The 24,172-nt window shown below is 51.6% G+C and overlaps 1 protein-coding gene across 2 annotated transcripts in view; it reads left to right on the forward strand.

Annotated features, from left to right (window-relative positions):
* The first annotated feature begins 496 nt into the window (after window positions 1–496).
* TYROBP (transmembrane immune signaling adaptor TYROBP) overlaps window positions 497–24,172 on the forward strand; it is a 148,766-nt gene continuing 125,090 nt past the window's right edge. The window contains exon 1 of one of the 2 annotated variants that reach the window (XM_063942203.1): window positions 497–2,862. In XM_063942203.1, coding sequence (XP_063798273.1) covers window positions 2,811–2,862 — 52 coding nt within the window. In that variant the 5' untranslated portion in view covers window positions 497–2,810. The remainder of the gene's footprint in view (window positions 2,863–24,172) is intronic. The other variant, XM_063942204.1, reaches the window with a different exon arrangement.

The raw sequence follows: 24,172 nt of genomic DNA on the forward strand, positions 1-24,172 counted from the left end.
TGAAATCATTCTGACGCCCCTGACAGAGGGCACTATATTAAAAACACACTGGACCACTCCAACAAAAATGGGGACTATAAAAAAAATAATTACAGAAAGGGACGCTGTAACTAAAAACACACTTGCCCTGTCCCCTACCAGGCCTGTCCCCGCACACTTGCCCTGTCCCCGCACACTCACCCTGTCCCGTACCAGGCCTGTCCCCGCACACTTGCCCTATCCCCGCACACTCACCCTGTCCCCGCACATCGCCTTGTCCCCTACCAGGCCTGTCCCTGCTCACTTACCGTCCCCGCACTCTCATCCTGTCACCCACTGCCCTAGTACTCCATGCCCCCAGCGTGATGAAAACGAGGGCGTGACGCATGGGTATGGCATTCTCTGTGAGGCCAAACCCCTTGTTACAATGCCACACTCTTCACAGGAGCATGTGCCGAACCCCCCCCCCCCCCCCCCCCTTCCTTCCCCTATTGTGGTGCCCCCCCTGTCATTTTGTTCTGGATCCGCCCCTGAGCCAGGCTGACAGTAAGCAGTTATCATACTAGTGGGAATCTAGGAGTCTACGCTCATGGAATTCCGTCACCAAATTAACCAGAAAACACACAGCACTAGTAGCTTATTGAGATACGCCAAAAATCCACGCCTGCAACCAAACGCTGGTCTAATAGAAGAATAGATGGTATGTGGCGCCACCCAGTGTTCAGACAGTTACTGCACATGTCTGATAAACTGCTACAGGTAGCTTCGCCTTTATTATTATATGTTATAATGAAAGCATGAGTGCTGGAACATTTACACTACAAGCGGTGGTCTCAGCTCTGCACAACATTTACATTCAGTATATATGTATTCTCTGCAACAACTCACTATAAAAGTAGATTCTGGTAACTATTGCACGGGTGTGGTTCGTTGGTCGACAAACATTGGGCGGATCACGTTTGGTCGACGTGTTTTAGGTTGACATGACCACTAGGTCGACACTCTTCGAAAAGTGACGTCACAGGTTACCGTTCCTAATTGTAGTCCACGTGGATCGTTAAGTATGAAAAAGGTAAAAAAATGGAGAGAAAAAATTGCGAAAAACTCATGTCGACTTAATTAACAGGTCAGTTGCAATGTAGCAAGTCTCTGGCAGTAAATAATATAGTCCCATATTGGGTAGTAAAGGACAGTTCATTATATTGGCACTCTGCCTCAAAGGGATAAAGTCCAGCTTTTAAAAGTATTATTGGCTCTTTGGTATAATTTATAGGATCCAATTAGCGATGGTCCAAGGCATAAGAGGTTTACAACGCAAGAAGTTGGTATCCTGGTCCTGCAGCTGGTATACTGGAAGTCCCAATGATGCATGCTGTCCAAATATGGAGTATCTCCTTCCAATACTGACCACTGACCCTGCACAGGTCACTGACGCGTTTCGCTGCTGGTTTGCAAATTGATCAAAAGGGAACAACATTTGACACGGACAAACAAATGATCTAGGTGTGGTAGTCACATACATTCTGCATCAAATAGAGTCACAGAACATTAGGGGTATATCCATACACATGGGGAGTGGCCATTTTGTCTATATACAGTGCGGGAATATTCTCCTTTTTAATAGACCTGGAGTGTGGCAGATTATTTGAGCTAATCCTAATATTGATACATTATTTCTATCTTTGTATTATGTATAGTACTGCAGATGTATAGGATGCTCTCTATGCCGGTAATCTCTCAATACCGGCATTGAGGTACAGGGGGCGGGGCCACGATGACACGATCATGTGTCCATGCCCCGACTCCACCCCTATGCAGCATCATTGACCCCAGTCACGCCCCCTGACGGTGCACCATGCCCCTCCCTGTGCTGACCTGACTGCCCTTTCCCGCATGGGGCAGCCAAAATATCGGCAAACATGAGATAAAGTGGAGAAGTTGCTCAACGCTACCAATCAGCTTTTAACTGTCATTTATCTGCACAGTCTTTGAAATGACAGGAGCTGATTGGTGCTTTGGGCATTTTCTCCACTTTATCTCTCTGTAGGGCTTGGTACATCTCCCAATGTATGGGCTCTGTAAACAGCATTGCGTCTCCCCTAGGAACTATTGTTGTCTCTAATTTCCTAATGCAGTATATACTAGTATTTATCACCGTGCCATTACAAATCATGGTGTAGAAATATACAGTACCTGCAATTCATTGTGATAGCAAACCGTGTGGCCCTTCCTGTATGTCAGAGGACTGGCGCAATTCTGCCGATTTAGTCAGCAGATTTAAAGTGGCAACAATTTAAAAGGCAACACCAGGTTCCAAGCACTTGAGCTTTGTACCTGTTGTCACCAGGGTTCCGGGGGTTTCCCTGCAATCCATGAGTTTGGGGATAAGTAGAGTTTGTTTGGTTCCTACCATCGTAACTTTGACTAGGCCACAGAACAATGGCACCTGTGCAGAAGAGCTGACTCTCTGCATCCGTAAGGACAGCAGCAGTACTGTAACAGAAGCCCCCGTGTGAGCCTGTTGTGCAAAGTGCTAAATGTGGTTTCACAAGTCAGTCTTTCCTCTTCAGCTCCGGGCAGTGCTTGTGCTGACCACGGACCTGTGCCTCATAGTACACTTCCTCTTCAGACGAGGACGAGCCCTCGACACTCTGAGCTGGTTTCCACATGAAATGTCTGCTTAAAAAACAAAGATCTATAAAGGGGATTCTGCCCAGGCCTGCAAATGAGCGACTAGATGCAGGAGGCATAACTGAGGGCAGGGCGGCATCACTGCCAACGCTAGATATAAACCTTACGGTCGGCATACGAGTTACTCCACACGGCGAAAAATGATTTGGGGTTTTCCAATCTCCATAATGGTCCTGGGTCTCTCTATAATAGGTAAGCAATCTGCACCCACACAACTATCTATCTATCTATCTATCTATCTATCTATCTATCTATCTATCTATCTGTCTGTCTGTCTGTCTGTCTGTCTCTTTATAGACCAGGTTAATCATTCTTACATCTGATATCAGTAAAAAAACAAAACAAAAAGTCAGAGGGGTTTCTGTGTACTCAGAGACCCCACCTGCGTGCGCCACTGCCATAGTAGTGCCCTAGCTCATTTTATGCCCATGCTTTCTACAATATACCTGCAGTAAGTACGGAAAAATAAAATAAGTGGCTATAAGTAACTCAGTAGACGATGCCAACTCTCCCCCTTATAGGAATCACAAGAAAATCTATGATCTGTACTGTTCTGTATCATTCCTAGGCGACTATTCATGCCCGGCTGGGAATAAGTGGTATCTTTGTGCAATGTTTTGTTTAGCATTTAGTATTTTGTTTTTGTTTCAGAGCCAATGTTTTTGCCATTATATAATAAATAAAAAATAAAATAAAATGATTAATGAAGAGGAATTACTTATGTGACATTAACATCTATAGGGAATAAGGCCCATATTCTGGTTAGTAGCTCTTCAATAAACCATCCACCATCTTGTCCTCTTTGTTAGTTTCCAAAATAAATAAATGTAATTTTTTTTTCTTTCATTGTTTGTGTTACTTCTTTAATTGACTGTGAAGACAGAACGGACACATTTATTCAAGGGTGTTACTATTCCATTTATATTCTTAAAAGTTTTATTCCTAAATTGTGCAAAAATGTTTGTTTTATGATGTTTAAAGATACTTGTCGCATAAAGACCCCCACGGCTATCTACATCTCACAGCACCTGATATTATTATAATGTCTCCTCAGGTTTGGGGGCAGACTGTGTTCTCGGCTTGTACTGTACTATTAACACTTCCTTATTATTCATTTATTATTATTATTATTATTATTATTATTCATTCCTTATTATTCATTTCCTCATTTCCAAAATCCTAACCACAACTGCATCAGACATTGGGTACTTTCCAGTGCTAAAGGCCCATACACACTTGCCGATAAAATGAGCAACGTCACTCATTTCCCCCCTCCCTGAGCGACGCCGCTCATTTTATCGGCAAGTGTGTATGCCGCCAGCAACGACCGATGCGCGGCCCCGCTGGTCGGCAATGATTGTCGCTGTCGCCAGTGCATGCATGCAGGATCTGGACTGTCGTCCACAACCTGCATCCAGGGCTGGCGGAGGCGTGATGTCACTGAGCGATATGAGCGGTCATATTGCTCAGTGTGTACAGTGAGCCGCCGACCAGCCGGCCCGGGAAACATTAAACGATGTCGCTCACAGAGCGACATCCTCTAATGTGTACGGACCTTTACACCCACACTCTTCAATCAATTAAGTAAACAAACAAATAAATAAATATGACTAAATAAATAAGTAAATAAAAAAATGAAATATAGATGAGAAAGAACTGTACTTGTTTTGAAAGACTCATAAATTGCTCCATACATGCTGCCATATGTCTTTGAAAGTCCATTAACCATCACAACTCAATATAACTAGGTAGCGCACAGTGCTACAACATTTGTATAATCTCTGATACATTAAAATAAGGACAGTCATTGCAAAGTACCTTCTGTATTCATTGTTATTTGTTTAAGCTACACATAATTGTGTAATATTGGTGGCACGGTGGTTAGAATTGCAGGATCACAAGTACAGTTTGTGTGTGCTTCCTTTGGTTACTCTGGTCTCCTCCCACATTCTGAAGACATACTGTTACGTTGACTGTCTTCTGACCAAAATTTAGATTATAGTGAGTGTGTTTTAGAATTATAGATTGCAAGCTCTATGGGGCAGTGTGTGAATTATTTGAGTATTCTCTCTAAAGCACTGTGTTATAAGTAGACGCTATATAAAATGTAATTCATAAATACTCAGTGCCGCTTACTGGCTGTCACTATAGCAACCAATGACATCTTATATAGGGGTGTAGCCTAAACCTTGTGGGCCCCATAGGCACAATGCTTTAAGAGAGACACATCTCTCTCTGCAGCAGCTGTCTATTGCATGCCAGTGTATACAGTTGTGGAGCCCTAGTTCATCTTATGCCCCATACAGGGGCAAACACTGGATTTGTAACGTTTTTTCCCCCGAAGGTCGGCAATAAACCATGTTGACATTAAAACACATTGTCGACATCAGAATGACAGGCATCATGTCGACATCCTCAAATTGTCGACAGGATCACAATGTTAACGTCTGAGACGTCGCCATGTAAAATGTTGACTGTCTGAGGATTAGGGTTAGGCGCCACCGGGAGGCTACGGGGAGAGCTTAGGCTTATGGAGTGGTGCAGAGAGAGGGGGGAAGAGGGTACAAATTACCCGGGCCCTGGTCTGATGGAGGGGCCCAGTGAGGGTCCAGTAGGGGCCCAGGCCCCCTCCCCCTTATCTGGCAGCAACATCTGCAGCTCTTCTCCTCAGCCCAGCGCACGCTGCTGTGTACTGGGCTGCAGTGTGGCCATGGAGGTGCTTAAAATACTATTTATTTCAGTATCCTTTTCTAAGGGTACATGACCACACCTCCTGTGATTAGGCCACACCCCTTGAAAAGTACCTGGGCCCATCCCGCCTCTCGACTGCCCTGGGCTTATGGGAGGTTAGGGTTAGGCTGCGGTGGTATGGGAGGTTAGGGTTAGGCTGCGGTGGTATGGGAGGTTAGGGTTAGGCTGTGGGGGTATGGGAGGTTAGGGTTAGGCTGTGGGGGTATGGGAGGTTAGGGTTAGGCTGTGGGGGTATGGGAGGTTAGGGTTAGGCTGTGGGGGTATGGGAGGTTAGGGTTAGGCTGCGGGGGTATGCGAGGTTAGGGTTAGGCTGCGGTGGTATGGGAGGTTAGGGTAAGGCTGTGGTGGTATGGGAGGTTAGGGTTAGGCTGTGGGGGTATGGGAGGTTAGGGTTAGGCTGCGGGGTATGGGAGGTTAGGGTTAGGCTGTGGGGGTATGGGAGGTTAGGGTTAGGCTGTGGGGGTATGGGAGGTTAGGGTTAGGCTGTGGGGGTATGGGAGGTTAGGGTTAGGCTGTGGGGGTATGGGAGGTTAGGGTTAGGCTGTGGGGGTATGGGAGGTTAGGGTTAGGCTGCGGGGGTATGGGAGGTTAGGGTTATGTTGCGGTGGTATGGGAGGTTAGGGTAAGGCTGTGGGTGTATGGGAGGTTAGGGTTAGGCTGCGGTGGTATGGGAGGTTAGGGTAAGGCTGTGGTGGTATGGGAGGTTAGGGTTAGGCTGTGGGGGTATGGGAGGTTAGGGTTAGGCTGCGGGGTATGGGAGGTTAGGGTTAGGCTGCGGGGGTATGGGAGGTTAGGGTTATGTTGCGGTGGTATGGGAGGTTAGGGTTAGGCTGCGGGGGTATGCGAGGTTAGGGTTAGGCTGCGGGGGTATGGGAGGTTAGGGTTATGTTGCGGTGGTATGGGAGGTTAGGGTTAGGCTGCGGGGGTATGCGAGGTTAGGGTTAGGCTGCGGTGGTATGGGAGGTTAGGGTAAGGCTGTGGTGGTATGGGAGGTTAGGGTTAGGCTGTGGGGGTATGGGAGGTTAGGGTTAGGCTGCGGGGTATGGGAGGTTAGGGTTAGGGTGCGGTGGTATGGGAGGTTAGGGTTAGGCTGTGGGGGTATGGGAGGTAAGGGTTAGGGTGCAGTGGTATGGGAGGTTAGGGTTAGGCTGCGGTGGTATGGGAGGTCAGGGTTAGGCTGCGGGGTATGGGAGGTTAGGGTTAGGCTGCAAGTGTATGGGAGGTTAGGGTTAGGCTGCGGTGGTATGGGAGGTTAGGGTTAGGCTGTGGTGGTATGGGAGGTTAGGGGATTAGGGTTAGGCTGCGGGGTATGGGAGGTTACGGGTTAGGCTGCGGTGGTATGGGAGGTTAGGGTTAGGCTGTGGGGGTATGGGAGGTTAGGGTTAGGCTGTGGGGGTATGGGAGGTTAGGGTTAGGCTGTGGGGGTATGGGAGGTTAGGGTTAGGCTGCGGTGGTATGGGTGGTTAGGGTCAGGCTGCGGGGGTATGGGAGGTTAGAGTTAGGCTGCGGGGGTATGGGAGGTTAGGGTTAGGCTGTGGGGGTATGGGAGGTTAGGGTTAGGCTGTGGGGGTATGGGAGGTTAGGGTTAGGCTGTGGGGGTATGGGAGGTTAGGGTTAGGCTGTGGGGGTATGGGAGGTTAGGGTTAGGCTGCGGTGGTATGGGTGGTTAGGGTCAGGCTGCGGGGGTATGGGAGGTTAGAGTTAGGCTGCGGGGGTATGGGAGGTTAGGGTTAGGCTGTGGGGGTATGGGAGGTTAGGGTTAGGCTGTGGGGGTATGGGAGGTTAGGGTTAGGCTGTGGGGGTATGGGAGGTTAGGGTTAGGCTGTGGGGGTATGGGAGGTTAGGGTTAGGCTGTGGGGGTATGGGAGGTTAGGGTTAGGCTGCGGTGGTATGGGTGGTTAGGGTCAGGCTGCGGGGGTATGGGAGGTTAGAGTTAGGCTGCGGGGGTATGGGAGGTTAGGGTTAGGCTGCGGTGGTATGGGAGGTTAGGGTAAGGCTGTGGAGGTATGGGAGGTTAGGGTTAGGCTGCGGGGGTATGGGAGGTTAGGGTTAGGCTGCAGTGGTAAGGGAGGTTATGGTTAGGCTGTGGGTGTATGGGAGGTTAGGGTTAGGCTGTGGGGGTATGGGAGGTTAGGGTTAGGCTGTGGGGGTATGGGAGGTTAGGGTTAGGCTGTGGGGGTATGGGAGGTTAGGGTTAGGCTGCAGTGGTATGGGAGGTTAGGGTTAGGCTGCGGGGGTATGGGAGGTTAGGGTTATGTTGCGGTGGTATGGGAGGTTAGGGTAAGGCTGTGGGTGTATGGGAGGTTAGGGTTAGGCTGCGGGGGTATGCGAGGTTAGGGTTAGGCTGCGGTGGTATGGGAGGTTAGGGTAAGGCTGTGGTGGTATGGGAGGTTAGGGTTAGGCTGTGGGGGTATGGGAGGTTAGGGTTAGGCTGCGGGGTATGGGAGGTTAGGGTTAGGGTGCGGTGGTATGGGAGGTTAGGGTTAGGCTGTGGGGGTATGGGAGGTAAGGGTTAGGGTGCAGTGGTATGGGAGGTTAGGGTTAGGCTGCGGTGGTATGGGAGGTCAGGGTTAGGCTGCGGGGTATGGGAGGTTAGGGTTAGGCTGCAAGTGTATGGGAGGTTAGGGTTAGGCTGCGGTGGTATGGGAGGTTAGGGTTAGGCTGTGGTGGTATGGGAGGTTAGGGGATTAGGGTTAGGCTGCGGGGTATGGGAGGTTACGGGTTAGGCTGCGGTGGTATGGGAGGTTAGGGTTAGGCTGTGGGGGTATGGGAGGTTAGGGTTAGGCTGTGGGGGTATGGGAGGTTAGGGTTAGGCTGTGGGGGTATGGGAGGTTAGGGTTAGGCTGCGGTGGTATGGGTGGTTAGGGTCAGGCTGCGGGGGTATGGGAGGTTAGAGTTAGGCTGCGGGGGTATGGGAGGTTAGGGTTAGGCTGTGGGGGTATGGGAGGTTAGGGTTAGGCTGTGGGGGTATGGGAGGTTAGGGTTAGGCTGTGGGGGTATGGGAGGTTAGGGTTAGGCTGTGGGGGTATGGGAGGTTAGGGTTAGGCTGCGGTGGTATGGGTGGTTAGGGTCAGGCTGCGGGGGTATGGGAGGTTAGAGTTAGGCTGCGGGGGTATGGGAGGTTAGGGTTAGGCTGTGGGGGTATGGGAGGTTAGGGTTAGGCTGTGGGGGTATGGGAGGTTAGGGTTAGGCTGTGGGGGTATGGGAGGTTAGGGTTAGGCTGTGGGGGTATGGGAGGTTAGGGTTAGGCTGTGGGGGTATGGGAGGTTAGGGTTAGGCTGCGGTGGTATGGGTGGTTAGGGTCAGGCTGCGGGGGTATGGGAGGTTAGAGTTAGGCTGCGGGGGTATGGGAGGTTAGGGTTAGGCTGCGGTGGTATGGGAGGTTAGGGTAAGGCTGTGGAGGTATGGGAGGTTAGGGTTAGGCTGCGGGGGTATGGGAGGTTAGGGTTAGGCTGCAGTGGTAAGGGAGGTTATGGTTAGGCTGTGGGTGTATGGGAGGTTAGGGTTAGGCTGTGGGGGTATGGGAGGTTAGGGTTAGGCTGCAGTGGTATGGGAGGTTAGGGTTAGGCTGCGGGGGTATGGGAGGTTAGGGTTATGTTGCGGTGGTATGGGAGGTTAGGGTAAGGCTGTGGGTGTATGGGAGGTTAGGGTTAGGCTGCGGGGGTATGCGAGGTTAGGGTTAGGCTGCGGTGGTATGGGAGGTTAGGGTAAGGCTGTGGTGGTATGGGAGGTTAGGGTTAGGCTGTGGGGGTATGGGAGGTTAGGGTTAGGCTGTGGGGGTATGGGAGGTTAGGGTTAGGCTGCGGGGTATGGGAGGTTAGGGTTAGGGTGCGGTGGTATGGGAGGTTAGGGTTAGGCTGTGGGGGTATGGGAGGTAAGGGTTAGGGTGCGGTGGTATGGGAGGTTAGGGTTAGGCTGCGGTGGTATGGGAGGTCAGGGTTAGGCTGCGGGGTATGGGAGGTTAGGGTTAGGCTGCAAGTGTATGGGAGGTTAGGGTTAGGCTGCGGTGGTATGGGAGGTTAGGGTTAGGCTGTGGTGGTATGGGAGGTTAGGGGATTAGGGTTAGGCTGCGGGGTATGGGAGGTTACGGGTTAGGCTGCGGTGGTATGGGAGGTTAGGGTTAGGCTGTGGGGGTATGGGAGGTTAGGGTTAGGCTGTGGGGGTATGGGAGGTTAGGGTTAGGCTGTGGGGGTATGGGAGGTTAGGGTTAGGCTGCGGTGGTATGGGTGGTTAGGGTCAGGCTGCGGGGGTATGGGAGGTTAGAGTTAGGCTGCGGGGGTATGGGAGGTTAGGGTTAGGCTGTGGGGGTATGGGAGGTTAGGGTTAGGCTGTGGGGGTATGGGAGGTTAGGGTTAGGCTGTGGGGGTATGGGAGGTTAGGGTTAGGCTGTGGGGGTATGGGAGGTTAGGGTTAGGCTGCGGTGGTATGGGTGGTTAGGGTCAGGCTGCGGGGGTATGGGAGGTTAGAGTTAGGCTGCGGGGGTATGGGAGGTTAGGGTTAGGCTGCGGTGGTATGGGAGGTTAGGGTAAGGCTGTGGAGGTATGGGAGGTTAGGGTTAGGCTGCGGGGGTATGGGAGGTTAGGGTTAGGCTGCAGTGGTAAGGGAGGTTATGGTTAGGCTGTGGGTGTATGGGAGGTTAGGGTTAGGCTGTGGGGGTATGGGAGGTTAGGGTTAGGCTGCAGTGGTATGGGAGGTTAGGGTTAGGCTGCGGGGGTATGGGAGGTTAGGGTTATGTTGCGGTGGTATGGGAGGTTAGGGTAAGGCTGTGGGTGTATGGGAGGTTAGGGTTAGGCTGCGGGGGTATGCGAGGTTAGGGTTAGGCTGCGGTGGTATGGGAGGTTAGGGTAAGGCTGTGGTGGTATGGGAGGTTAGGGTTAGGCTGTGGGGGTATGGGAGGTTAGGGTTAGGCTGTGGGGGTATGGGAGGTTAGGGTTAGGCTGCGGGGTATGGGAGGTTAGGGTTAGGGTGCGGTGGTATGGGAGGTTAGGGTTAGGCTGTGGGGGTATGGGAGGTAAGGGTTAGGGTGCGGTGGTATGGGAGGTTAGGGTTAGGCTGCGGTGGTATGGGAGGTCAGGGTTAGGCTGCGGGGTAAGGGAGGTTAGGGTTAGGCTGCAAGTGTATGGGAGGTTAGGGTTAGGCTGCGGTGGTATGGGAGGTTAGGGTTAGGCTGTGGTGGTATGGGAGGTTAGGGGATTAGGGTTAGGCTGCGGGGTATGGGAGGTTACGGGTTAGGCTGCGGTGGTATGGGAGGTTAGGGTTAGGCTGTGGGGGTATGGGAGGTTAGGGTTAGGTTGCGGGGGTATGGGAGGTTAGGGTTATGCTGCGGTGGTATGGGAGGTTAGGGTTAGGCTTTGGGGGTATGGGAGGTTAGGGTTAGGCTGTTGGGGTATGGGAGGTTAGGGTTAGGCTGCGGTGGTATGGGAGGTTAGGGTTAGGTTGCGGGGGTATGGGAGGTTAGGGTTAGGTTGCGGTGGTATGGGAGGTTAGGGTTAGGCTGCGGGGGTATGGGAGGTTAGGGTTAGGCTGTTGGGGTATGGGAGGTTAGGGTTAGGCTGCAGTGGTATGGGAGGTTAGGGTTAGGCTGCGGGGTTATGGGAGGTTAGGGTTAGGCTGTGGGGGTATGGGAGGTTAGGGTTAGGCTGCGGGGGTATGGGAGGTTAGGGTTAGGCTGTGGGGGTATGGGAGGTTAGGGTTAGGCTGCGGGGGTATGGGAGGTTAGGGTTAGGCTGCAGTGGTATGGGAGGTTAGGGTTAGGCTGCGGTGGTGTGGGAGGTTAGGGTAAGGCTGTGGGTGTATGGGAGGTTAGGGTTAGGCTGCGGGGGTATGGGAGGTTAGGGTTAGGCTGCAGTGGTATGGGAGGTTAGGGTAAGGCTGTGGGGGTATGGGAGGTTAGGGTAAGGCTGTGGGGGTATGGGAGGTTAGGGTTAGGCTGTGGGGGTATGGGAGGTTAGGGTTAGGCTGTGGGGGTATGGGAGGTTAGGGTTAGGCTGCGGGGGTATGGGAGATTAGGGTTAGGGTGCGGTGGTATGGGAGGTTAGGGTTAGGCTGTGGGGGTATCGGAGGTTAGGGTTAGGCTGCGGTGGTATGGGAGGTTAGGGTTAGGCTGCGGGGGTATGGGAGGTTAGGGTTAGGCTGCGGGGGTATGGGAGGTTAGGGTTAGGTGGTATGGGAGGTTAGGGTTAGGCTGCAAGGGTATGGGAGGTTAGGGTTAGGCTGCGGTGGTATGGGAGGTTAGGGTTAGCCTGTGGGGGTATGGGAGGTTAGGGGGTTAGGGTTAGGCTGCGGGGTATGGGAGGTTACGGGTTAGGCTGCGGTGGTATGGGAGGTTAGGGTTAGGTTGCGGGGGTATGGGAGGTTAGGGTTAGGTTGCGGGGGTATGGGAGGTTAGGGTTAGGCTGTGGGGGTATGGGAGGTTAGGGTTAGGCTGCAGGGGTATGGGAGGTTAGGGTTAGGCTGCAGTGGTATGGGAGGTTAGGGTTAGGCTGAAATTAAAGAAATTAAAAAAGGACATTGGAATGGTAGCATTACTAGAGTGTGTTCAAAATCCTTATGAAGTAATAATCAATTAAAGGCAGAGGTTCCTTTTAATGGATAGGTGTCTTAGTGGGTGGTCTGGTATTGATGTAATGAGCCACACAATCCTTAGTCCAAAAATAAATCAGTCCGGCATGAAGATTAAATCAGTGATGTGAAACTGCAAATTGAACTGGTAGTTCTCATACGGCGGGATCCCGCTGATGTCGCTGTGCGAGACGGCTATGCCAAACAGGGAGATCTTGTCTAACTTGCAGGAACAGTGTGAAACTGTTCAAATTATAGACTGTGTGGTGTAGCTCTCTAGGGGGCACCACCCCCCAGGCCTGCGAATTGCGTCATAATGCCGCTGGAGGTGTGCCGCTAATGCTGCAAGTGGGCAGGGCTACAGTCACTGTGCGCGATCAGTTAAAAAGAAAAAAACATTTGTTACATCAGGGGTGTTTCTGGGTACTCAGAAACCCCCCCTGCATGCGCCACTTCTATAGAAGTGCCCTACAGTAGTTCATCTTATGCCCCATATTAGTGTACTAGTCCATTTTATAAACACAGTAGTGCCTCAGTTCATCTTATGCCCCATAGTAGTGGCCTAGTTCACATCATGTCACCCAGTGCCCCACTTCACATTATGGCACGCGGTAGTGCCCTGATTAGTATTTGTAGGCAATTATATCAACTGGGTGCAGGGGATCCAGGACCCCTAAGCCTTTAGCCATCAATGCACTCACTATAGCTGTGCCCATGATCTTATATCTAAGCTTTGCTGGCTGTAAGTCAATGTAAGTAAATATCTCCTATATAATAGCCCAGAGTGCCTGTGTGTATAATGCTGGGCGTGGCTAGGAGCTCTCATTGGGTTAGCGGCAGGTCTATCACACCCAGTCCACAGCTGATTGGGCAAGAAACGCCCTCCCACACAGGTTACATCCAATGGAAGGCTCTGCCCTTTGGCTGCTGTGTGTTTCCAGAGCAGGATTAGCAATGGGGCTGATGGAGCTGCAGTTCCAGGACCACACCCCAAAATAGGCCCACTGCATCTGCAGCATCACACCCTCCAACAATTTACACATAAAAATCGCTGCAAATTCAAAATGGGGCGTGGCCACGGGTAAAGTGTTGTGGTCACGCCCCTTTTCCTATACTTTCATGCATACTTGCCTACTTTAGATTTCTCATCTCTGGGAGAAGCCTGGAGAGGAGATGCTTCAGGAGTCTTTGGAAGGTGGGGCCGGGCTGTGACATTTTAACCCCTTCCCCATCCCAGGGACCCGCGAATATGGGGGTTTATCTCTCCATCCTGCCCGCATCACTAGGGTGCGCGCAAGATGCGGGAGACCTGCCTTCTCTTCCGGGGGTGCAGGGGGCTACGCCAAAAAACGGAAGCCTCCGGGAGAGTAGGCAAGTTTGTTTCAATGGAAGTTTGGAGAGTCAAAAATCGGTACAGACCATAAAAAAGGACTGTGCCTGCAAAAAGGTGCAGCTGGAGGGTATGCACTGTAAATAGGGGGGAAAACATCCTTTTACTGCAGCATCCTATGTCCTGCTGCCAGTCCGCCTGCCCCCTCCGCCATCAACAATCCCCACTCCCTAGCCGCGGCGCAGGTGGAACAAAAGCTGCTGCGGCCACCGGCATAGATGTGTATGAAAGTGGTGCAACGGAAGGCTTTATAGCACTCCCTGCGCCGCATACTCTATGAGCCGCGGAGCCTCCTCTGCGCGTGATGTCACAGTAGTGCCTCCCCGCCACAGCTGCGCCCAGAACCCCAGAGGCCCTGACTCCGCAACACAGCACCTGGCCTGCCGGCCTGGAAGCCCGAGATGGCTAATGTAACGGATAGAGTGGATGATATCGCGGAGGAGCCAGTGCCAGTGCCAGGCGAACCATTGGTGACTGGGGAGCGCTCTCAAACCTGGACCTACGTCAAGACAGGGAGAAATCAGAGCTGGACACAGGGGAAGACTCCTAGTGGAAGAGCCAGCCTCCCCCTCCCCTACTGCTCTCCTGTCTCCCCGCTCACTCACCTCAGTCTGTTTCTTGGTGCCGGCGTCAGGGCTTGGTAAAGCAGGCAGATGTGCTCTTGATCGGCCAACATGTCCGCAGCTACAAGCACCGCGCAGGGAGAGAGCAGCCTGCTGCGGGGAGGGGAGGTTTCACAGCCTAGTCGGCCCACATTGCCTCCGCCCGTCCGCCGCCACCAGACACGACGCTCCGGGGATATGTCAGCCAGTGTGTTGGCGGAAGCCCCTTCTGCAGTACTGCCCGGAGTGTGAAGGTGCCACCCCCGGTCATGGGGGGGAGGGGAGGGAGCGACGCAGCAGGGGGGAGGAGGGAATAGCTCCTGCGGGTGGATAGAGACTCAAGAGCAGGTGCCTCACTTTTTTTTTTGGTGCACGCAGAGCCGCCCTTCATGTGCCGACGCCCATAGGCAGCTGCCTAAAGCTGCCTAATGGAAGTGCCGGCCTTGGACGCACTAAATAAACTACAGCTCCCAGCAGCCCTTGGTGCCGAAGCATTCCGGCGCTAAGGGCTGCTGGGAGCTGTAGTTCATTGAGTGCATCTTCTTCCCTGTAATGCGGCGCGTTGGGACACCAGCGCTAACAATAGTGACTGGCTGCTTGGCTGCTGTGCGAGTCTCCGGGAGAGCCACTGCCAAAGGGAGGACAGCAGGAGGAGAAGCATAACCCGCCCCTCCCACACTCGCAGTACCTCCGGGCCCCATCCGCGGCACCCCACACACCCCCCTCCACCACCCGCGGTGGCTCAGGACCCCTTCCCCACCCGCGGCACCCCTGTAACCGCTCTTCCCCCACCCACGGTGGCTTCGGACCTCCACCCGCAGCAGTCACGAGCCGCCCCTCCACCACCTGCAACACCATATATATATATATATATATACTAGGTGCTTCATCGTGCCCTACGGGCGCTCTTCACACCGTCGGAAGGGGCTACGCCCCCTTAACCCCTGCACGCCTTTCTGGGGTTCAATATATGGAGTATTACCTGCATTCCTAGTTTTGTTAGTGTTTGAATATTGCACAATGATAGGGCGTCCGATGGTGAAGGGGGCGTAGTCCCTTGCAACAGGAAGGGGTTTGGGGAGTGGGGACCGTGGATGGGGGAGGGGGTATGAAGGCGCTGTGGGTGGGGTAGGAGCAGGGGTGTCGCAGGTGGGGGATGTCAGCTGCAGGGCTGTTGTGGATGGAGGAGGGGTTCCGAAGGCGCTGCAGATGGGGAAGGGGTGGGTGCGGGTGTGCAGTGGATGGGGGAGGTGTCCAGGGGGCGCGGGGGGTGGGGAAGGGGTGGATGCGGGGGTAACGTGGGTGGGGGAGTGGCGGGTGCGGTGCTGTTGCGAATGGTGTAGGCGATGCAGATTGGGAAGGGCCTGCTGCGTGGGTGGGGTAGGGGATCCAAAGGTGCAGCGGGCGGGGGAGAGCCAGATGCGGGGTGTGGCGGATGGGGGAGGGGCTGCTGCAGATGGGGGAGGGGTTTGGAAGACACGGCGGGTGGGGTAGGGGGTCCGAAGGCGCAGTGGGTGGGGGTGCCACGGGTGGTGGAGGGGCAGGTGCGGGGGTTTGCGGGGGATGGGGAGGGGTCCAGGGGCGCTGCAGGTGGTGGAGGGGCAGATATCAGTGCACATAGTCTCTGTGGTAGTTAGTGAGGGTTGGTGATGGTGTGAGAGGGGTGAAGGCCAGTACACAGACAGGCAGTTAGAGAGCAGGATGAGGGTGACAGGGCATAGTGACGGGGAGTACTTAGCAGATATAGGGGTGGGCTACAGGTGTGATGTCACAGTGTGTGTACCTTTGCTCTCATGTGTGAGGTATATGTGAGGTATATGTGAGGTATATGTGAGATATGTGTGAGGTATGTGTGAGGTAAGGATGTGCGGGTCGTGGTGGCCACTAACGTCCAGGCTGCTGCTGTGAGATGGTGACTGCAGAGGGAGGGAGCTCAGACCCAGCAGCAATGGGTCGTGGTCAGCATTCCTTCCTGGCCCCGTTCCGCCGCACACTGTCCGCCCCGTCGGACGGGCGTCATTCCTCCATCCTGCATGGCAGCGTCAGCTGCTGTGATCGCGGAGCATAGGTAAGCGTCCGGAGCCCTGTGGGCGGGCAGGCATGGTGTTTCCCTGGAGAGGTGCGGCGCGCGTCCTTAGGCTGCAGACGGAGGGAGCTCCGGCCCAGCAGCAATGTTGATTAGTGCGTGTCCCGTCCTGGCGCTGTCCCGCTGCACATGCTCCGCACAGCTTGCCGCTGAGCATGGCAGCCCTTGTCTGTATGCTGCAGATGCTGATCTAGCGGTGCCTCAGCTAGCGCCCTCTCCCTGGGGTGTGGGTGTCAGGCGGCAGGTATGGTGTGTAGGTGGGAGAGGAGCTGCGGGCGGCGACTCGCTGCCTGCAAGTACCCTCCATATCAGCGCTGTTCCCCTCCCTGCAATTAGTGTCAGTGGCCGTGGTGTACTTTTGCTACTGGTGGCCAGGGCCGGTGCTAGGGTGTTCGGCGCCCCCCTGCAAACTATGAATTTTGCGCCCTCCCATATTCCTTTGTTGTGCATCGGGAAAAGTGGTGTGGTCTCACAACTAAGGGGCATGGCCACACAATAGTACCCCCATTTAAAATTACGCCACAATGTAGCACAATCTTATTCATCTTATACGTAATGCCCCACCCGTAGTAGTAGCGTCCTTATACGTAATGCCCCACCCGTAGTAGTAGTGTCCATATACGTAATGCCCCCCCAATAGTAGTAGTGTCCTTATACATAATGCCCCCCAGTAGTAGTAGCAGTTATATGTAATGCCCCCCAACAGTAATAGTAGCGTCCTTATACGTAATGCTCCACCCATAGTAGTAGCGTCCTTATACGTAATGCCCCCCAGTAGTAGTAGCAGTTATATGTAATGCCCCCCAACAGTAATAGTAGCGTCCTTATACGTAATGCCACCCCTGTAGTAGTAGCATCCTTATACATAATGTGCCCCTAGTAGTAGTACTACCGTCCTTATACATAATGCCCCCCCAGTAGTAGTAGCATCCTTACATGTAATGCCCTCCCAGTAGTAGTAGCACCGTCCTTATACATAATGCCCCCCAGAAGTAATAGAGTCCTTATACATAATGCCCCCCCCAGTAGTAGCGTCCTTATATGTAATGCCCCCCAGTATTAGTAGCCTCCTTATACGTAATGTCCCCCTATAGTAGTAGCGTCCTTATACGTAATGCCCCCCCATAGTAGTAGCGTCCTTATACGTAATGCCCCCCCTATAGTAGTAGCGTCCTTATACGTAATGCCCCCCCATAGTAGTAGCGTCCTTATACGTAATGCCCCCCCCATAGTAGTAGCGTCCTTATACGTAATGCCCCCCCTATAGTAGTAGCGTCCTTATATGTAATGGCCCCCCTATAGTAGTAGCGTCCTTATACGTAATGCCCCCCCTATATTAGTAGCGTCCTTGCATGTAATGGACCCCCCAGCAGTGGCGTCCATAAAGTGCGCACACACAGACATACCTCACACACACACACACACACACACACACAAACACACACACAATTCACACATATGTACAAACACACACACACACACACACACACACACACACACACACACACACACACACACACACATTTCTCTCTCACCCTCCACTTACCAAGTCTGGCTGGCCGTCACTGCAATGCTGATTCCACCACTGTTCAGCTGTCTGGTCCCGTGTAGCTCCGCCCCTCTATTCCGTGTAGCTCCGCCCTCGTGCCGCCGTAGCTCCGCCCCATTTTCGGGACCCGCACAGCACACAGCCCGCTGTCACAGGTGATTGGGGGGGGGGGGGGGGGGGGGAGGGAGGACAGGCACAGCAGCCGGCAGCTAGTGGCCATCCTCACCTCCTATACTGTAAGGTAGGGTCTTGCACCTGACTGCTGCTGGCGCTGGGTATGGGGCATTATGTATAAGGACTCAGATGCAGTTGACTCCGCCCAGCTCTGTGACTCCGCCCAGCGTTACGGGCACAGAGTCACAGATTAAGGCAAATATATAGGAGATATATATATATACACAAATACTTTTCTTTTTTTTGTCAGAAGAGGGTAATGGGGCAGATGCCAGATAATCACACTCATCAGAGTCTTACATATAGGAGACAAGTGTTGGACGGACCCAAATTTGCATGCAGGAAAAAAATAACATCAAACTGTGAATTAATCAGATCTCTGTTGATGTGATTAGTTTTAATAGATGAGACAAATCATGTGGGGAGAGCTTATTAGGAGCCAACACAGGCAGTAGTACTAGGACGTCACTTCACTTTAATGGATAGAAAAAAAAAGCAAAATAATAATGAAAATGAAGAATTGATGTAATTAATTATTAGACGCGTGTCTGACATGAGAGGGAGGGAGAACGAGGAGCAAGGAGGTAGCAAATTGCTTTAATTATCATTAAATTGAATTGACGAATTGATGTAGACTGGTGATTGATGGTGTTAATTATAGACTAGTTCTATATAAAGGATGGGACCATGAAAGAAAACGGCAGCCAACGACAGTAGTAACACTCTGAAAACAATATTGTCTGTCAGCGGCAGGATTCCAAAGACTTACGTGTTCTCTAATATAAAAATAAATATATAGAGGATAATAATTGTAATTATATATATATATATATATATATATATATATATGTATATATCTCCTATATAATAGAGATGAGCGCCGGAAATTTTTCGGGTTTTGTGTTTTGGTTTTGGGTTCGGTTCCGCGGCCGTGTTTTGGGTTCGACCGCGTTTTGGCAAAACCTCACCGAATTTTTTTTGTCGGATTCCGGTGTGTTTTGGATTCGGGTGTTTTTTTCAAAAAACCCTAAAAAACAGCTTAAATCATAGAATTTGGGGGTCATTTTGATCCCAAAGTATTATTAACCTCAAAAACCATAATTTACACTCATTTTCAGTCTATTCTGAATACCTCACACCTCACAATATTATTTTTAGTCCTAAAATTTGCACCGAGGTCGCTGTGTGAGTAAGATAAGCGACCCTAGTGGCCGACACAAACACCGGGCCCATCTAGGAGTGGCACTGCAGTGTCACGCAGGATGTCCCTTCCAAAAAACCCTCCCCAAACAGCACATGACGCAAAGAAAAAAAGAGGCGCAATGAGGTAGCTGACTGTGTGAGTAAGATAAGCGACCCTAGTGGCCGACACAAACACCGGGCCCATCTAGGAGTGGCACTGCAGTGTCACGCAGGATGTCCCTTCCAAAAAACCCTCCCCAAACAGCACATGACGCAAAGAAAAAAAGAGGCGCAATGAGGTAGCTGACTGTGTGAGTAAGATAAGCGACCCTAGTGGCCGACACAAACACCGGGCCCATCTAGGAGTGGCACTGCAGTGTCACGCAGGATGTCCCTTCCAAAAAACCCTCCCCAAACAGCACATGACGCAAAGAAAAAAAGAGGCGCAATGAGGTAGCTGACTGTGTGAGTAAGATAAGCGACCCTAGTGGCCGACACAAACACCGGGCCCATCTAGGAGTGGCACTGCAGTGTCACGCAGGATGTCCCTTCCAAAAAACCCTCCCCAAACAGCACATGACGCAAAGAAAAAAAGAGGCGCAATGAGGTAGCTGACTGTGTGAGTAAGATAAGCGTCCCTAGTGGCCGACACAAACACCGGGCCCATCTAGGAGTGGCACTGCAGTGTCACGCAGGATGTCCCTTCCAAAAAACCCTCCCCAAACAGCACATGACGCAAAGAAAAAAAGAGGCGCAATGAGGTAGCTGACTGTGTGAGTAAGATAAGCGACCCTAGTGGCCGACACAAACACCGGGCCCATCTAGGAGTGGCACTGCAGTGTCACGCAGGATGTCCCTTCCAAAAAACCCTCCCCAAACAGCACATGACGCAAAGAAAAAAAGAGGCGCAATGAGGTAGCTGACTGTGTGAGTAAGATAAGCGACCCTAGTGGCCGACACAAACACCGGGCCCATCTAGGAGTGGCACTGCAGTGTCACGCAGGATGTCCCTTCCAAAAAACCCTCCCCAAACAGCACATGACGCAAAGAAAAAAAGAGGCGCAATGAGGTAGCTGACTGTGTGAGTAAGATAAGCGACCCTAGTGGCCGACACAAACACCGGGCCCATCTAGGAGTGGCACTGCAGTGTCACGCAGGATGTCCCTTCCAAAAAACCCTCCCCAAACAGCACATGACGCAAAGAAAAAAAGAGGCGCAATGAGGTAGCTGACTGTGTGAGTAAGATAAGCGACCCTAGTGGCCGACACAAACACCGGGCCCATCTAGGAGTGGCACTGCAGTGTCACGCAGGATGGCCCTTCCAAAAAACCCTCCCCAAACAGCACATGACGCAAAGAAAAATAAAAGAAAAAAGAGGTGCAAGATGGAACACCCTTATGTTGTATAAACAGGACATGCACACTTTAACCAACCCATCATTTCAGTGACAGGGTCTGCCACACGACTGTGACTGATATGACGAGTTGGTTTGGACCCCCCCCAAAAAAGAAGCAATTAATCTCTCCTTGCACAAACTGGCTCTACAGAGGCAAGATGTCCACCTCATCATCATCCTCCGATATATCACCGTGTACATCCCCCTCCTCACAGATTATCAATTCGTCCCCACTGGAATCCACCATCTCAGCTCCCTGTGTACTTTGTGGAGGCAATTGCTGCTGGTCAATGTCTCCGCGGAGGAATTGATTATAATTCATTTTAATGAACATCATCTTCTCCACATTTTCTGGATGTAACCTCGTACGCCGATTGCTGACAAGGTGAGCGGCGGCACTAAACACTCTTTCGGAGTACACACTTGTGGGAGGGCAACTTAGGTAGAATAAAGCCAGTTTGTGCAAGGGCCTCCAAATTGCCTCTTTTTCCTGCCAGTATAAGTACGGACTGTGTGACGTGCCTACTTGGATGCGGTCACTCATATAATCCTCCACCATTCTTTCAATGTTGAGAGAATCATATGCAGTGACAGTAGACGACATGTCCGTAATCGTTGTCAGGTCCTTCAGTCCGGACCAGATGTCAGCATCAGCAGTCGCTCCAGACTGCCCTGCATCACCGCCAGCGGGTGGGCTCGGAATTCTGAGCCTTTTCCTCGCACCCCCAGTTGCGGGAGAATGTGAAGGAGGAGATGTTGACAGGTCGCGTTCCGCTTGACTTGACAATTTTCTCACCAGCAGGTCTTTCAACCCCAGCAGACTTGTGTCTGCCGGAAAGAGAGATCCAAGGTAGGTTTTAAATCTAGGATCGAGCACGGTGGCCAAAATGTAGTGCTCTGATTTCAACAGATTGACCACCCGTGAATCCTTGTTAAGCGAATTAAGGGCTCCATCCACAAGTCCCACATGCCTAGCGGAATCGCTCCGTGTTAGCTCCTCCTTCAATGTCTCCAGCTTCTTCTGCAAAAGCCTGATGAGGGGAATGACCTGACTCAGGCTGGCAGTGTCTGAACTGACTTCACGTGTGGCAAGTTCAAAGGGCATCAGAACCTTGCACAACGTTGAAATCATTCTCCACTGCACTTGAGACAGGTGCATTCCACCTCCTATATCGTGCTCAATTGTATAGGCTTGAATGGCCTTTTGCTGCTCCTCCAACCTCTGAAGCATATAGAGGGTTGAATTCCACCTCGTTACCACTTCTTGCTTCAGATGATGGCAGGGCAGGTTCAGTAGTTTTTGGTGGTGCTCCAGTCTTCTGTACGTGGTGCCTGTACGCCGAAAGTGTCCCGCAATTCTTCTGGCCACCGACAGCATCTTTTGCACGCCCCTGTCGTTTTTTAAAAAATTCTGCACCACCAAATTCAAGGTATGTGCAAAACATGGGACGTGCTGGAATTTGCCCATATTTAATGCACACACAATATTGCTGGCGTTGTCCGATGCCACAAATCCACAGGAGAGTCCAATTGGGGTAAGCCATTCCGCGATGATCTTCCTCAGTTGCCGTAAGAGGTTTTCAGCTGTGTGCGTATTCTGGAAAGCGGTGATACAAAGCGTAGCCTGCCTAGGAAAGAGTTGGCGTTTGCGAGATGCTGCTACTGGTGCCGCCGCTGCTGTTCTTGCGGCGGGAGTCCATACATCTACCCAGTGGGCTGTCACAGTCATATAGTCCTGACCCTGCCCTGCTCCACTTGTCCACATGTCCGTGGTTAAGTGGACATTGGGTACAACTGCATTTTTTAGGACACTGGTGAGTCTTTTTCTGACGTCCGTGTACATTCTTGGTATCGCCTGCCTAGAGAAGTGGAACCTAGATGGTATTTGGTAATGGGGGCACACTGCCTCAATAAATTGTCTAGTTCCCTGTGAACTAACGGCGGATACCGGACGCACGTCTAACACCAACATAGTTGTCAAGGCCTCAGTTATCCGCTTTGCAGCAGGATGACTGCTGTGATATTTCATCTTCCTCGCAAAGGACTGTTGGACAGTCAATTGCTTACTGGAAGTAGTACAAGTGGGCTTACGACTTCCCCTCTGGGATGACCATCGACTCCCAGCAGCAACAACAGCAGCGCCAGCAGCAGTAGGCGTTACACGCAAGGATGCATGGGAGGAATCCCAGGCAGGAGAGGACTCGTCAGAATTGCCAGTGACATGGCCTGCAGGACTATTGGCATTCCTGGGGAAGGAGGAAATTGACACTGAGGGAGTTGGTGGGGTGGTTTGCGTGAGCTTGGTTACAAGAGGAAGGGATTTACTGGTCAGTGGACTGCTTCCGCTGTCGGCCAAAGTTTTTGAACTTGTCACTGACTTATTATGAATGCGCTGCAGGTGACGTATAAGGGAGGATGTTCCGAGGTGGTTAACGTCCTTACCCCTACTTATTACAGCTTGACAAAGGGAACACACGGCTTGACAAATGTTGTCCGCATTTCTGGTGAAATACTTCCACACCGAAGAGCTGATTTTTTTGGTATTTTCACCAGGCATGTCAACGGCCATATTCCTCCCACGGACAACAGGTGTCTCCCCGGGTGCCTGACTTAAACAAACCACCTCACCATCAGAATCCTCCTGGTCAATTTCCTCCCCAGCGCCAGCAACACCCATATCCTCCTCATCCTGGTGTACTTCAACACTGACATCTTCAATCTGACTATCAGGAACTGGACTGCGGGTGCTCCTTCCAGCACTTGCAGGGGGCGTGCAAATGGTGGAAGGCGCATGCTCTTCACGTCCAGTGTTGGGAAGGTCAGGCATCGCAACCGACACAATTGGACTCTCCTTGTGGATTTGGGATTTCGAAGAACGCACAGTTCTTTGTGGTGCTACTGCTTTTGCCAGCTTGAGTCTTTTCATTTTTCTAGCGAGAGGCTGAGTGCCTCCATCCTCATGTGAAGCTGAACCACTAGCCATGAACATAGGCCAGGGCCTCAGCCGTTCCTTGCCACTCCGTGTGGTAAATGGCATATTGGCAAGTTTACGCTTCTCCTCCGACAATTTTATTTTAGGTTTTGGAGTCCTTTTTTTACTGATATTTGGTGTTTTGGATTTGACATGCTCTGTACTATGCCATTGGGCATCGGCCTTGGCAGACGACGTTGCTGGCATTTCATCGTCTCGGCCATGACTAGTGGCAGCAGCTTCAGCACGAGGTGGAAGTGGATCTTGATCTTTCCCTAATTTTGGAACCTCAACATTTTTGTTCTCCATATTTTAATAGGCACAACTAAAAGGCACCTCAGGTAAACAATGGAGATGGATGGATACTAGTATACAATTATGGATGGACTGCCGAGTGCCGACACAGAGGTAGCTACAGCCGTGGACTATTGTACTGTACTGTGTCTGCTGCTAATATAGACTGGATGATAATGAGATGTAGTATGTATGTATAAAGAAGAAAGAAAAAAAAACCACGGGTAGGTGGTATACAATTATGGACGTACTGCCGAGTGCCGACACAGAGGTAGCTACAGCCGTGGACTACCGTACTGTACTGTGTCTGCTGCTAATATAGACTGGATGATAATGAGATGTAGTATGTATGTATAAAGAAGAAAGAAAAAAAAACCACGGGTAGGTGGTATACAATTATGGATGGACTGCCGAGTGCCGACACAGAGGTAGCTACAGCCGTGGACTACCGTACTGTGTCTGCTGCTAATATAGACTGGTTGATAAAGAGATGTAGTATGTATCTATAAAGAAGAAAGAAAAAAAAACCACGGGTAGGTGGTATAC

Source organism: Pseudophryne corroboree, chromosome 10 (genome assembly GCF_028390025.1).
Source record: "Pseudophryne corroboree isolate aPseCor3 chromosome 10, aPseCor3.hap2, whole genome shotgun sequence".
Classification (NCBI taxonomy): Eukaryota; Metazoa; Chordata; class Amphibia; order Anura; family Myobatrachidae; genus Pseudophryne; species Pseudophryne corroboree.